Source organism: Artemia franciscana, chromosome 1, assembly GCF_032884065.1.
Source record: "Artemia franciscana chromosome 1, ASM3288406v1, whole genome shotgun sequence".
Taxonomy (NCBI): Eukaryota; Metazoa; Arthropoda; class Branchiopoda; order Anostraca; family Artemiidae; genus Artemia; species Artemia franciscana.
Window position 1 is genome coordinate 15,566,756 of NC_088863.1, and position 16,472 is coordinate 15,583,227.

Genomic DNA, 16,472 nt, shown 5'->3' on the forward strand with positions numbered 1-16,472 from the left:
TTACCAAGCGCTTCACAATAAATCGTGAATACATGAAATTAAATTAAATTTAATAAAGGCGTGAAATCTTTAATTAATAGTAAAAAACGAGAAATAGACGAAAAAAACTAAATTAAGCAATTAACATATGTTAGGAATCGTAAATAGACGAATTTAAATGAAATTTAGCAAAGGTATAAAATCTTTAATTAACAGTAAAAAAAATGAGAAATAGAAAAATACTAGATTAAACAGCATACACAAACTAGGAAATAACATAAAAAGAAGAAACAGCGAAAGAAATTCTCTCCTGACTAACTACAGGGGTAGTTTTTGAACAAGATTTGACATGGTGGCAGCTTTAGTTTGTCAGATAATCTCATATAGGTTTGAGCTGTGTTTACATCAGCACTCTTTGGATTTTGTTTGAAAACAACAATTCAAAACAACAATTTTGTTTCAAAACAACATTTTCAGGCAAGAATTTTCATAATTTTTTGTTTCTTCCCAACAAACGCTGAAAACATCTTACAGCGTTTGTTATAGGTAATGCCGAAGACTACACTGCCTTTCCATGAGATAAATTAAAGTTCGAGTAAGGATAAATCCTTTGATTAGAAACTGATAATAACAATCACAAGAAATACTGGATATTTCGATATGTACAGTTTACCGTCATCACAAGAAATACACCAGAGTATTTCTACTGATGACGGTTACTTTTATTTATCGTTGTAGCGTTCACTATTTTTTTTATTTTGTTTTATGTTATTTCGTAGCATCTGAAAATGTGATGATAAGTATGTGTTTATATCATCAAGTTTGATTTTGTTTAAAACAACTACTTAAATTTATCAGACGCAAATTTCTTGGGTTTTCTTCTTTTTTGTTTAACCTTTAATTTTTTTTTTCATTAGTCTTCCTTTCTTCTGTATTTTACTTTCTAGCATGTGCGAACTGTTTATAAACTCCCAGATGAAAAACCAAAACACTCGGGCTTCTATTAGCATTATACAAAAATAAAGTAATAAAGTAAAATAAAAGAAAGCGAAATAGAGTAAATAAGCAAGTAATAAAGAAAATTTGCCTACCGATATTCCCTATCTGATTAAAAGTTTTATCTGTTATCATATTTTCGTCTCGTTTTAATAATAAATATAACAGAAGTGTCGTATAAGAAGTTATGCATCAAAAATGTTATAAGCTCCCAAAACGAAAGCTCCCTAATAACGAAAAATTGGCATAAGCTCCCAGATGAAAAACCGAAACAGTCGGGCTTCTATTAGCATACAAGAATAAAGTAATAAAGTAAAATAAATGAGAGCAAAATAGAGTAAAATAGAGCAAATAAAACCGAAGTGTCGTATAAGAAGTTATGCATCAAAAATGTTATAAGCTCCCAAAATGAAAGCTCCCTAATAACGAAAAATTGGCATAAGCTCCCAGATGAAAAACCTAAACATTCGGGCTTCTATTAGCATTAAACAAAAATAAAGTAAAATAAATGAGAGCAAAATAGAGTAAAATAGAGTAAATAAAACCGAAGTGTCGTATAAGAAGTTATGCATCAAGAATGCTAAAGCCTTCTAAACATCAACAGGTGTTGAACTGTAAGGCGGCACTATTTTGGTCAGAAAAGTACCGTGAACAGCCCCTAGAGTAAGGACAAAATACCAGAAAGTATTTATTTCCCATTTTCAGAATTTGAAACAATTCCTTAATATTTTAGGTAGGAAGAAGACAAATGGTAGCAATACATTTTCAGAATCTGGATCACGGCTGCAGTGTCACCTTAAACAATAGGTCACAAATTTGCCCACCCCCCACCCTTGTTCAGAGAAGAAAATGTTTTTAAAAGCTCATAGAAATTCAAGATCTTCGGTTTATTATAGAATAAAAGTATTTGTCATTGATAGCACTCCTACCTTAACCTTTAATCCCCCCTAAAAAAGAAGAGTATGTTCGTTCCGTTACTCGCTACATTATTAATACATCGTCTGTTGACCTTGTGAAGTCTACATGGTATGTACCCCACTTTGTTATGGTTTTTACGAAAAAAAAACCATGATTGTCTTAGCCACCGACATTTTAATTGCGCTAATTAAATGCCCCTCTGTGCCAGTTAAATTAAATGTTCCTACTAAATTGTTCTTTCGTTTTAATCCATACTGTGGTAGAACTTTTTGTCAATAGAAAAGGGAACCATAACAACAACAAAAAACAGACAGAGTACCTACAGCATTACATATTATATATAATATATTTAAATATATGTACAGCCATATATATATATATATATATATATATATATATATATATATATATATATATATATATATATATATATATATATATATATATATATATATATATATATATATATATATATATATATATATATATATATATATATATATATATATATATATATATATAAAATAACAAAATAGCCAAAAAAATTCCACTCGTAATAGCATTAACCTTACCATTTTCCCCAGAAAACCTGTTCCAACTGTCTCTGCTGAAACTCCTCGAATGTAAGCAGCAAACCGTTCTTGGACTAGAACTATAAGCATGATCCCAACGAGACGAATTAATTTAACTTTCCTATATTTGGCCTTGGGATGAATTCCTCTTAAGACTGCCCTCCTGGAGAATAAAAAAGCTTCAAAAACAGAAAGAGCGAGAAAGAGTGGGAGAGAGAAAGAAACACAAAGAGAGAAGGAGAGAGAGGGGGTAAGGAGATATAGAGAACGGAGAATAAGACTGAGAAACAGAGATAGAGATTGCCAAAACTCATAATGATATTTCTGCGCATACAGAAAAAAGGAAGCAAAACCTAAATTCTGTTTCCAACCGACTACGAGTCTAGCGTTTAATTAGAAGTATGTTCTAGAAACTTGTTTTAATTAGTAGACCTCTCAGCTGGCTTACAAATATTAATAGCAGGTTCCAAAAGGGATAAAAAAAAACATATTTTTAACTAATTAATTAACTAATTAGAGGTGATCAGAGGAAATAGTCTACAAATATTGTCGGAACAAGTTTAAAGACAGATTCAGTCTAGTATTTACTTCTTATTATGAATACAAGCTTTATTCCATTTAATATTGTATGGCTCGGTAGCGTTAGCGGATCCCACTAATGAAATCATATAAGAATATTGGAACACCGTTTTGTTCTTGGTTTAATACTGTTTGTTTTATAGACGAATTTTTCTTGTTTTTCCGAAAATCATTTTCTGGAATCTGAGTCATACTTCTTTTGATATTAAAAGAGTTTTGCTAAGTATTCTACGCTCCTCCCTCCTTTCTTGGCAGGCACAATCAAAGAAGCTCAGGCAGGTCTTAGAATCATGGGTGACAATGCTAAATCAACCTATTACACCTCAATAAGTGGATAATCTCAAGCAACAGATTTCTGTGTTCCTTTAATGGGAGTATGGTGTTCAGTATATCCCTCATGTCTGGTTAACTTACAGGGCCATTTCTCGGGGGAGGAGGATATAAAAAAATAAAGATACCAAAATTTGTTTATATGTATTATCGTTATTTTTTTACGATTTAGACAAAAGATATCAGGGTGAGGAGGGAGTCAAACTCCGTAGCCCCCCCCCCCCTAGATACGGCCATAGCCATTTCTATTTTTCTAAAGCTCGAACTCTGGAAATTCTTAAGAAAAACAAAAACTGAGCTATTTTTTGCGACAATATAGCTACAACTCTTTCGCAAAATGCGTCAGTAGCATCATCTATGCGTCATCCATCGATGGTAGGTGTCAAATATAGCCACCCCTACATTCGTCTGTGTCCTTTGTATATTAGCAAAAAACTAGAGGATTTGTGTCGCTTGTGAAAAAATCAGTGGTGTAGTTGCATTCTAGATTCCCTACTTAAACACAGAAATCCATTTTCCTTTATCAAAATACTTGCTAAGCACGGGGTAGTGTCTTCATTGCTTAAGAGACAGGCTCAGGTTTTATGGAATACAAGGAAAGCGTTTGCTGCAATTTTACGAGTTCTTCAAGAGAGATATCTTCTTCCTCCCCGTGAGCAATATGTCCGTAGCAGGATTTTACGATTATGTCAAATTTTGAAAATCTTGTAAGAAACCACGCAAAATGTAAAATCTATGTTGTAACCTTTTTTAAAGGTACCTTTGACACCTAACTTGAAACAAATTTATTTTTCATCCCCGATTTTTCTACCAAAATTTTATCTTTTCTTATCAAAATTCGGAGCTCTTTCTCCCAAATTTTTTTAAATTGGAAGTGGAAGCAATTAGTCATGGGAAAGCATCTCGGGGCTTTCCCTGCAGCTACTCCATTATCGTCCTAGATTCGACTACAAAACTTCATTTTAAATTTAGGTTTGGTAACTATTGACATATATAAGGGTTGAAAACCACAACTTTCGAGTGAAAATCGAAAAGAGGATCCAGTTGCAGTCACAGTCACTATGTCAAGTATTCACAGTCACAGTCACTATATCAAGTATTTGCAGTACAGTCCACGGTAAAATTCTAGTTAATTGACTTCTTGCTATCTCAGAAAGGGTTTAGGTTAGGAAAATGAAACTTTCAGTGATGGGTCTACAGGCTAAAGTATGTCCCGGAAAGGTATTTTGAAGTATTTACCTCCACTCCTTCTCCCTCTAGAGGACCCTGACCTTTGATGACCTTTAAAAATATGTGTGCTATAAAAGTGAACCCTTGCAAAATATATCTTCTGCTTAATTGAAGTACGACAAAATTGTTTTCAGCTTCATAACTTTGCTCAATCCCATATTATAAAGTTTTGAAGATATGCAAATACATTTCCCAAATTTTGAAAAAAATACATTGATATGGCTCAAAATTCTACTCAAATAACAGGAATTGCATTTTCAAAACTAAAAGCAGAGAAAAAGCAACTAGTAACTGAAAATTAAGGTAAAATTTTGTTTTGTCAAAATTTCAATAGGTATAGACCTGTCATGTAGGCAAATTTCAGGGCCCTCTGGAGGGAGAAGGAGTGGAGGTGGATACTTTAAAACACCTTCCCGGGACATGCTTTAGCCTGTAGACCCATCTCTGAAAGTTTCATTTTCCTAACCTAAACCCTTTCCGAGATTGCAAGAAGTCAATTAACTAGAATTTTACCCAGTCCACTATGTCCAAGTATTTACAGTCACAGTCAAAAGTAGCTGCAGAGGCAACTTGATGTTTTAGTCGCAGTCGCATGTAGTTGCAATGACACTTCCAAGCAGTTAAAATCGCAGTAAAAAGTAGTTAGATTCACAGCCACAAGCAATCAGGATCACAGTTGGTTTCAGTTGCAAGCAGTTACAAACGGAAGCGGTCAAAGTCGTAAATAGTCACAGTTACTCATCGAGTTTAGTTACAAAGGGTTAAGCGATGCAAGTTTTGCGGCCTCTGAGTCTGGTCGGGGTTGAGTTGCAGGGTCACTCAAAATTATCAAAAATCGTAGTTGATCTAAAAATATGGTTTCAATATATAATAAAACGGTGTTCGTTTAAAAAATATTTGCTTGGAGATAAGAAAAATTATTTTCTAACATTATCTCTATCTCACAAGAAAGTTTTAGGACGAAAAAAGGTAAAAGATAACTTCAATGATACATCGTACAGAATCATTAGTGTCAAAATACATAGAAAATGAATAAATGGAAGGTCATATTTTTTTATTTTTTTTTTAGTTTCCCTCCTCTTTACCTTGGTTCTAAATAATAAAGAAACCGTACATTCTGGAGTTAACTGTCAAATAAAGAACACAACAGCTTAGATACTAATCCCAGGAGCAAAGACACCAAAATTAAATTTATTTTCCTAGTTTGCAACAACGAATGGGCAATTACGTAGAAATTTAAGAAGAGTCGCGATCTTTCCTCGAGAGACCTAATATTCTATATCTACTACTATTCTATTAGATTTCTATATCTATTTTAAAGAAGAAGGTATTACAAGAGATTAAGCTAAACAAGGTAATACCAAGAGAAAATAAATACTACTGAGGTGTAACTTAGAAATGCGACATCAAAGAAGTGTCTTAAAAGGGCGTAAGTTAATTCTGAAAGATCGTAGGCAATGGGCTTAAAGCTAGGCCTGAAACATTAATTCCAGAGAATAATCCTTTTTAAGGTGAAAGCAATGCTTTCTTAGGTATTTTGCCAATTCTTACTTATAAAGCTATAATAATATTCTTGAAACCTGTATTAACTTAAAAAAAGATCCCCTTTAAAATTCAAAGGTCCTTTTAAGACTTACGTTAATTTTCAAAAAAAAAAAAAAAAAAAAAAAATTAAAAGGTAGCAGTTGGTTTCACATTATAAACAGTATAAAATAACAAATTAAATATCTGGTTTTTGAAAAACTGAATTTCCATTTGTATTATTGTTTTTAACAGTTTTTCTTCATAGGGAGTCTAGGTGATATCCCTTCAGACTAGTTTGGGGTGACTCTAGCATGTTATAGCATGTTATATGCATGTTATATCTGTTCAATCAAATATTTTCTGCTAGTTAATACCGGTAAGATTCGGCAATTTAGCCAATTTTTACCATCTATTACCATCTTTATTAGATAATTAATTAGTCATTAATATAAGTATTCTAACAATATTATTATTAATTTAAAAAAATTGCTATAATAATGCAACAAAATGTATAATCATAATAGTAAAAAATGACGACAATATAATATAATAATATATGCTATTAATAAAACAATATTTATTAGTAACAATACTCATTAAGTATTAATTACCATCTTTAGTAAAATACTTCAAATTTCAAATTTCAAAGTGACTGTGGATTAGCCACTAACTTGCCATATTCTTTGCCTACATTCCCTAATATATACCTAGCATCTTAAGTCAGAAGCTGGCAACCTTGATTAATAATACTTACAACCACTCTTCCTCTTTGGGAGTATCCATGAATACATAGGCCTCTTTGCTCAAATCCAGCTCCTGAAAGCCAATGGCATACATATCTGGAGGCTCATCGTCGCAAGAAAGCCAATCAGATAGTGAGGTTGTGGGTGATTTCCCGTTAACATTATAAGTTCCAACAAATAGTCTGAAAAAAAACACAAACAAATGAGCTAACATCGAAAGCACATATACCAGTCAAGCGCGAGTATCAATCAAATTGTTATGAGGGGGAGGGGGTAGGTAAGAAAAAACTGTAATTATATGAAAATGTAGTAAATTACAGTAAAATAATAAAGCTATCCCGAGGAGGAAGAGTAAAAAATCTGTTAGGAAAAACGTCTAAGGGCAAAAGTGCTAATTACAAGTTCGTTTTTATTAGTTAAAATAAATTAAGAAATATTATAATGATAATGTTAAGAGGGTTAAGATAATTTTAAAATCTGGTAGACTTGGATCAAGTTTTAATGTTATAGGCTAAGATCAGGCCATATCCAACTCTATATTTATTTACGCCTATATCTTTAGCAAGAACATAAAAAAAGAGCAATTCGTATCTTAAAAACAGGTCACTCATGATTCAAAAAAAAAAATCTTGCTACTGATTCAGATACAAGTCACTACTAAGGTTTTATTTGACACAATAAACACTAACATTTTAAATCCTAGGTAGAGCAGAATTAGATAAATGAAGTGCAAATTTGTCCTACAGTAATAATAACAATTAATTGTACCCTCTTTACACATATACATGCAATACATGCTAGAGGAGTAAATAAAAGAAGAAACGCGACTAAAGTCACAAACTACTGAAGGGCAATAACAAGACTCACGCTCAGTAGAACACAGAAAAAAAAGAAAAAGAATATAACTCGTAATACAAAACGTAGAAAATAATTTAACTTAACCTATACAACCTAAAAACACAAAAAAAAACGAAGAATAATCTAAATCATTACTTTAACTTTAACTTTTATTATAAGACCATTTACGGAATCGAATCTAACCTCATCCATTTTACCACAATTTTTGAAAATTCCGTACCACCTAGAAATACAACTATTTATAGTCCAAATAGGAAACTGAAGGAAATATTTACAAAATCGAAAAGACAGAACGCCTTTTATTGCGTTCGGCCGCAGGAAAAAAAATCATCAAATTGGTACAAGGAAAAATACATGGGGCGCAAAAAAAAAAATAATTAAAAATCCTACTTAATGTTCTTTTATCGAGTTACCCCTTAACTCTGGCAAGTATACCGTAAGATTTTCCTAGCTTATGTTTCAGAGTATTCATGACAAGTATATTTTTTTGTTTCAATAGATCCTCCAAACGGAAGACCGTTTAGGGTTAGGGTAGCGGAGGCAGAGATTTTGTTAGGGCAGAGATTACATTTGGAAGTTGTTGGGAGCCAAAAACAAGGAATTCAGCATTGAAGGGACAACTGACAGTCTGATCTCCTGTAATCTTACATAAATAGTTTTCACAGCAGTCTTTAGTGCCTCAATAGATATAAGGAGAATGTCATTGGCGTAGGAGAGGTGACTCGATCTATGCAGAGCCCAATAAGGTAAGGCGGAATCTGAGGTGAAGCAACTTGAATAGCGCTGTTAAAATTGGCAGGACCCAAACCAGAACCCTGTTTTACTCCATGACAAACACAAACGAGATTACTGATGTGGCCTCCAAGCTTTGCACGACTGATGCGCCCTAATACATTTCCCAAAGGGCAAGCACATATGAAAGGGCTTCCTCCACTCATTAGAAGAGACAAGATGACATGAGGATGCGGAGCAGAATCAAAAGCTTTCAATATGTCAATAGCGAAAATATAAATTTTCTTTGATACTTTGTGTTCTTCAAGGAAAACCTAAAAAAGTTGCGTTTGCAGATTGGCCACTGAACCTTTCTCGAAACCCGAACTGATTATCTCCATAATTGCACTTTAGACTAATTTCATGTTGAAGGATCCTTTCCAACAGTTTACCTAAAGCAGAATATATGGCTATCGGGCAACCTGAATCGCAGAATTTGGGATCTTTATTCTTTTTTGGAAAAAAGGGTACTAAACCATCACATAACGCTTTGGGTTCGCATTAAAGTCTGGAATAAAAGTGCAAAAAAAAAATCAAATAATTTGGGAGTCCGATGAAGCAATGCTCAGTTAAGACCATTAGATCCCAGCGCTGTATCACTCATTAGTAAACAAATTTGAGACGCAATGGCTGACGGTATGAAAAACAACAAAATTACGTGTGACCGAGTGTATAAAAATACCCAATGAAGATTTCGCGAAATGTTATTTTCAACCGGGGAGGATCATCAGAAAAAGTAGAAGAGAAATGTCACCCCCAAAAAATATGTCAATACGGTTAGACTGAGATGACAAGTGTGAAGTAAATTTTGAAATTAGTTTAAGTAATCTATATATATAAAAATAAGTTGTCTGTGTGTGTGTCGAGTGACGTCATGTTTGTGTGTCAACTGACGTCATGTTTGTCGACTGACGTCATTTTAAGGATTGAGCTGTATGCGTCATGAAGTTGTTTGTCGACTGACGTCATGTTTTTCAACTGATGAAATTACATACCGGGACACCGGGACACAAATGACGACCGGGACACAGGGAATATAAATGACGACCGGGACACAGGGACACAACTACAACGGGGACGCCGGGGGCACAGGCGGGATATATAAATGACGACTGAGACACAGGGATTGTTCGAATAGAAATTACAGACCGGGACACCGGGACACAAATGACGACCGGGACACCGGGACACAGGGAATATAAATGACGACCGGGACACTCAAAGAGAAATTACAAACTGGGACACCGGGACACAAATGACGACCGGGACACAGGGAATATAAATGACGACCGGGACACAGGGACACATCATTAGAATAATGAGGTATAGATCTGAATACGGATTGTTTTTCCCATGGACAATTTATATGTTGCATGTTCAAGAGTCAGTAAACCTGACAATCTATTTATATGCATAGACAATGGGACAGCGAAGAATGTTGTATATTCGCATGTTTTACGTAGTTAAAAACATATGGCGCGTAACGACTTACGCGCGCGGGGGGGCTTGTGGGGCGCGAAGCGCCCCACCAACTAGGTGTTGGGGTGGCGCGAAGCGTCACCCCAACAGCTAGTCTTTATTAAGATTACATAGGAATATAATCGTTTTCTAAGAGGGAGGCACACACAAGCCCTAGAATCCCAAAAACAAACAAGATTGTCATGATTTTCCCCAGATTCTCTTTTCTGTATATAGTTTTTTTCCAGGTCTTATTCCTCCCCCCCCCCCCACAATTTCTTCGGCAAAGAGTTAATGTGTATGTGTATGGGGGAGGGGGGCAGGCTAATACAAAAATCACGACTAAACGAAAAATATGGCCTCACTCTATCCATTCATGAAGCTTCAAGCCGTGTTATACGTAGTCTTTTGTAATATGACTAAACGAAAAATATGGCCTCAGTCTATCCATTCATGAAGCTTCAAGCCGTGTTATACGTAGTCTCTTGTAATTACCTATCACTAAATTCTCAACCTCAAACAAATGTAACCTTGTAACCTCAAATAAATTCTTACAACAAATACTACAATATATTCTCAAATTTGGTATCTAAATTTTTTTTTCTAAGAAAAATTTGATTATTTTATTAAGGATACAATTACAAATAAAATAAAGAGATCACAAATAATGTGACTAATTTAATCCCAAAACCAATAATTCTCAAAAAAAATACTACAATATATTCCCAAATTTGGTATCTAATTTTTTTTCTAAGAAAAATTTTATTATTTTATTAAGGATACAATTACAAACAAAACAAAGAGGACACAAATAATGTGACTAATTTAATCCCAAAACCAATGCTATAGGACAAAAAATGCATAGAGTAATTCGGGAAGTCCATAAAAGAGAAAGAAACAAATAGAAATACTGCGCCGTACTTTATGACATTTGACGGCCTGAATACCCAAAATTAGGAATAGGTTGGACTTCTCACTCAAGGATATAATATAAGGGTGCTGTCTTTTAATATTACAAACACGTCATTAGGGTGGCCTACTAAATGTCCTGGGAGTACACTCTGTACTTATCAATGGGTTTACTTCCAGCGAGTCCAAAGTGAAGGCTAGAGTTCCTCAGGGGAGTGTCCTTTGACCCACACTTTTCCTTGCGTACATGAACGACAAAATGGACAATATCATTGGCCCCCAACAAACATACTACGATAATACCACTGGCCAAGCAGACGTCATTACGTACTTCCCTATGGGTTTAGTTCCAGTTAGTATTGAGTAAAGGCTATGGTTCCTGATGGTAGAATCCTTTGACTTTTCCTTGTCAAAGGAAAAGTCAATGACATCAGAAATAATTCCATTAACCCTAGGAGCTAACAATCATTCAATCGAAGATCTCGTGTCGTCATCCCAACTTTATTAAGCGAGTTGTCAAACTGGGTCTTTTGTGAATCGATCTCTGCTCAGGTCTCTCTCGGGACGCACATCTCGACGGTATCCGACTTTCCTGCACGAGGAAGCGGGGTGTGATCTTACCTTCTAAGAGCCAGCTACCCTCTTACTCGATTATCCCTCAATATAGGTCATGAATTAGGTCTATTGCATTATGTGATGCCCGCTTTTTTGCAAGGGCTCCTAAAACCCTGCTGGTACCATTCCAGAAGATCTAAAATAGGATCTCTAGAAAAATTTCTTGCACCAATTAGGTAATTTTAAAACCTTTCAGAGAGAGATTTGGGTTGCGCCAATGGCGGTTTTTGTGGTAAGGCCCATGGCGGTTTTCCACAGCTACATCTATCAAGCTCGTTCCGACGAGCTATTCCTACTTGTATCGCTGTTCGCAAAGCCAATACGGCAAACAGGCAGAAACAGAGCGCAGTCGGATTACCTATAAGCTGAAGAAGGGAATGTAAAACACTGCAGCTCCATCTGGAATGGTTTTCTAAAGGAGGTTGTTTCTGAAAACCTATCCGTTGACTCGTTTAAAAGGAACTCAAACAAACAAGTCTAAGGGAAGAAAACCTATACAAATGGTTGGCATTAATTTCATAATAAAAAAAAACACTGTTCAGCGAGAAATCAAGTTTTGGCAAGTTATGGTAGTACGGCTGTTCCTTTTGCTTTTTTCCTAGGGGTGATCGTATCGAATCAGAGGTCGTAGATTATCACGATACGACTCATTTGAACAGAAATTAAAAGTCCTCAAGCTATTTTTAAACAACAAAAGAGATCGTACGGCGGCGAAGTACCATTTCTACCACAAAACAATGATTTTGGTCAAATAGGTTCAAAATGCATGTCAGTGAAAATTCTGAAGTAGCCAATCAATCAAAAACTATTAAGAATCTACAAATAAAATCCATCCCTCCCAAAAACCTCGCAAAGAAACCCGTAGAACACTGTTATGTACAAAAGTTGTCACAGCACGGGTAGTGCATCTGTTCCGAACGCCCTTTTTTTCTTCTGGTTTCTACAGCGGTAATTGTATCGACCCAAAGTTTTCTCGGAGAAGTTTTTATCGATCCAAAGATCATTTAGATAGAGCAATGTGATTTTACACAGGAATAAAAAATAAGATAAATAGAATAAAAAATAAACAAAAAAAAACATTCTTTCAACATTAAAACACTGCGTTCGCTACGTTTTACAACGCAAAGTCACATTAAATGGTCTTTAATATTATAGTAAAATACACATACAAAATTCAAATTGTAGTTCACATAAAGATTGAAAAAAACCCCAAAACACAAAAAAAAAAAAAAAAACTTGGAAGCTCAACAAAAACATCTTCCAAACTTCCGTTGTACTCTTTAATAAAATTAGAAAGGGATTTAGAAGGCTGACAGCTTTCTAATGCCTCCCAGCATGGCTTCAGAATGTCGTCGGCAATCACAGTTCCCAAGCTAGTACAAAAAATTCTGACACAAAATTTAGTAAGCAATCTAATTCCAAGTTCATGTCTTTGAATTTTGAACAGTGGAGCGTCTCTGGTATTATTTTAGTAACAGGGAAAATTACAAATTTCTTTAAGGAGCCTTTTTCAGGAAAAATAGTGGAATTAAATGCTGATTTACTCGAGAAAGAGATTCAGCTTTATTCAGAAATGGTATAAAATAACACAATAATGAAAAAATTAGATAAAAAAAATATTGAATAATTAAAATATAATGTGACTATAAATTTAGGTAAAGACGTTATTAACTTCCTGAAAATTTACATTATTCCCATACGAGCAGCTAATTCTAGAATAAAATGTTTTCAGAAATCCTTATTTTTACATGACAAAAAAAAACAATGAAGACAATTTAAATAAAAAAAAATAGAAACAAATTCAATAAAAATATCAATAAAAATAAATTCAATAAGTGGAATTTTCATGGTCAAAACTTGAGGCATTTACCCCCCCCCCACTCCCCATCCTGAAAATTGAGGATTTTTTTCATGAATAACAGTGACACGTCTCAGCAGCGAAGGTTCTAGAGAGATGGTTAATGGCTCATTTAAAATACTCCTCATATACCTGTACTTCTTACAAATTCATCTCGACAGCATAGAAATGAAACGCAACTTTTGACAAAATAAAACAACAAGATAGACAAGAATCAAACAACAAAAGATAAGAAATATTGTACTTGAGCCGTATTGTGTTTGTAAAATCTTTCTTTCTCAGAGACATTTGTTGAGTGACTAATGTCTCTCTCGGCTCAGCAGCTACCGTGGGATAAGAAGTGGTTTCCATCACATCTCCTTGGATTGATAGCGCGTCAACTGCCTCTTCGAGTGCGTCAATAGCTTCCTCAACGCATCCATTTTTCAATGTCGTAGAAGTAACAAAAACTGATAGGTCCATCGCTATTTTAGGTTTAAGAGTGACTGCCCAATTGAAGTCATCAGCAGTCAGAGATAAGCTGGCGCTTTCTAGAAAGAAAAATTTTTTCACGTTCATCAAAGCTCAAGGCGAAAAAAATGTTGGCTAGGACAAAAATGAAAATGAATTTATTCCCATATAGAAAATTGAGATTCAATAAATATGATAAAAAATTTGTTTCAAATAGCAATCACGAGCCAGAATTTGTCGAACTGGCGTGTCAAGTTGAGATAGTAGCTGGAGTTTAATAAAAGTGAAATTATGAAAAAGAAATTAATGCTGAATAAAGATGCAAAAAATTCCCCTTGTACTTTTAAAACAGTTACAATCGTTACTTCAGACAGAAACATTGGTCTTTTAAGAAATTTGTAATATATACGATCAATGAAAGAAAAAACGGAGAGCGAGGGTTCCGTTTGGCAGGACCAAACCGCCGAAATCCGTCAGAATGAAGTGAGGACTATTCGAGACGCATTTCGCTTGGCCTCCCAAAATTGGCTGTTCATTACACAAGAGCTGGCGAAGGCAATACAAATTAAAACGCTCTGCATAAATAAAGAGAGACTAAAACTTCACATGACCAAAAACTACGATATACTGGATGGGGTTACCAGCTCCCCCCTCTCCAGCTTTCTCAAGAAGCGTATGAGGATATAAATTGCCGTTTAACTAAAAAAAAAAAAAGCGTATGATAAAAAAAACAGTAGGTTTAGGCGCTAAAAATATAGAAGCCTGAATATCACGTTTTGATTTTAGATCAATAATAAATAAGCAGTAAATGAATGATAACATCCAAATGAAGCTTTGAATCATCGCCTTCGAATAGCTTGATGTTATATGAGAAACACGATGGGGAGGGGGGGCAAATAAGATTTTTTCATACTTGAAATAGATTGGCTATCTGGAATTTTATGCTCTAATGTTTTGAAACCTACTTGAGATAAAACAGTCGTTTTATGGTACAAGATGGCCAAAAACAGCAAAAACAGGCCAAAAATTTGCGTATTCTAAAAATTCTTTTTTAATATAGAGAGGGGGGCAAACTTGTTTTAATTTTTAATGAAAGTACCAAAAAAGCTGTTTTTCAAAATCTAGGGGAAGGAAAAAAAAATACAGGAGTGAGGCCATAGGCTCAGCCCTTTGCATTCGTTATAGTTACTTTAAGAGGACACTTGAAGTCAAAACTTCAGTACAAATGAACACTCTTGAGATTGTCTGCAACATTGGTTCAATGCAATCGCCACAAAGAATAAAGCGATCGAATTTTTTTTTTTTTTTTTTTTTTTTTTTTAGCTTTTTTTTTTAGCTTTAAATTTATCAAATGACAAAGGATCAATGAAAACTTATTGTGAACGAATCTCATCTCTTAACATTTACATTCTAAGACCACACTGGCTATACATGACGTAAAGACTATTCTCTATTCCCTTCTTGTAGAGTTCACTTCAAAAGATTTTTTTCCGAGCCCTGAAGACGGCTTGGTGGAGGTCCTTGACGAAATATTGACTTATTTTCATATTTTGCTACTGGCAGACAAATCCTTGTTTTTTCTAACCTATTTAATTTTTTCATTCATTACATCTTTTCTCTTCTTTGTTTCATACGTCTCTTAACATTCATCACCGTGAAATAAAAAGCTGAATGTGGAAATATACAAAGCAAGGAGGTCCTCACAAAAATCTTCTTTTTTAATGTGATTAATTTCTATGAATAATTCATAGCAGCCTAATTAGCTACATTAGCCACATGAAGGATAAAATCTGAAGTACAGCCGTTTTGATATAGATGTTGACGGCAGTTGAGTATTGAAAGATGCAAGCATTTGAATAATCTGAATTAAAGCATCTGAATTAAATGCAATTAGATTTCGTCTAGAACATGTACATTTGTCGAACAGTTTTTTACCGTTTAAATAAAAGTAAGATGAGCTAGGTGAATAAAACCTCCAGGAATGGGCCACGAACTAAATTATGGCCCAATAAGGTCTTTTGAAGTATCTACCCCTACCACCTATTTCTTCAAAGGGAAATGATCTTCGCTGAGACAGGAAAATCTTTATGATATAAAAGCAAAGTTTTCAGAAGAAGATCTACAACACAAATAAAGCCGTTAAAAAAAAATAAGTTTTAAGAAAATTAGAAAATGAGTCTCAAATTTAGAAAAAGAAAATCTTGATAAGGCTTCAAATTTTATTTCAATCACTGGATTGTACTTTAAAATATACAGCCAAAGAAAAGTAGATTTAAACGAAAAATAAGGAAAAACTATAGTTCTTAAATTTAGGACGATTTTAGGAGTTTACCTCCATCTCCATTTCCACATTTCCAAGCTCTGAGGCCCACCTTTTTGCTGTCTTAGTAAATATTATACTTTACAACAAGCTGAGCCTACCAACTTGCAAGACCTATCTCAACTGCTTGTTTTTGTGCATTATACATGGCAGAGTGGCGTGCCTGAAGATATCTTGTTCTGCAAGCCATTAAGTCGTGGATCTGCTGAAGTAATTTTCTATACTATAGATTCCCATATAAAAGAAAAAGCTTTACAGTAGAAAAACTGCTTCGATATATGCACTGCCGGTGTGTGTGCGATGTGCGTGAGAAATAGCAGTGTGGTTACGACAGTTACAGTGTGATAACCGTTTCTTTCGAC

General features: G+C 34.5%; 1 protein-coding gene across 1 annotated transcript in view; it reads right to left on the reverse strand.

Annotated features, from left to right (window-relative positions):
• The window catches only part of LOC136026247 (type II inositol 1,4,5-trisphosphate 5-phosphatase-like), a 106,528-nt gene that overhangs the window by 63,406 nt on the left and 26,650 nt on the right, over positions 1-16,472 (reverse strand). The window contains exons 4-6 of the mRNA XM_065702618.1: positions 13,585-13,870; positions 6,883-7,053; positions 2,466-2,628 (exon numbers count right to left, since the gene is read on the reverse strand). Of these exons, the coding sequence (XP_065558690.1) occupies positions 2,466-2,628; positions 6,883-7,053; positions 13,585-13,870 (620 nt within the window). The remainder of the gene's footprint in view (positions 1-2,465; positions 2,629-6,882; positions 7,054-13,584; positions 13,871-16,472) is intronic.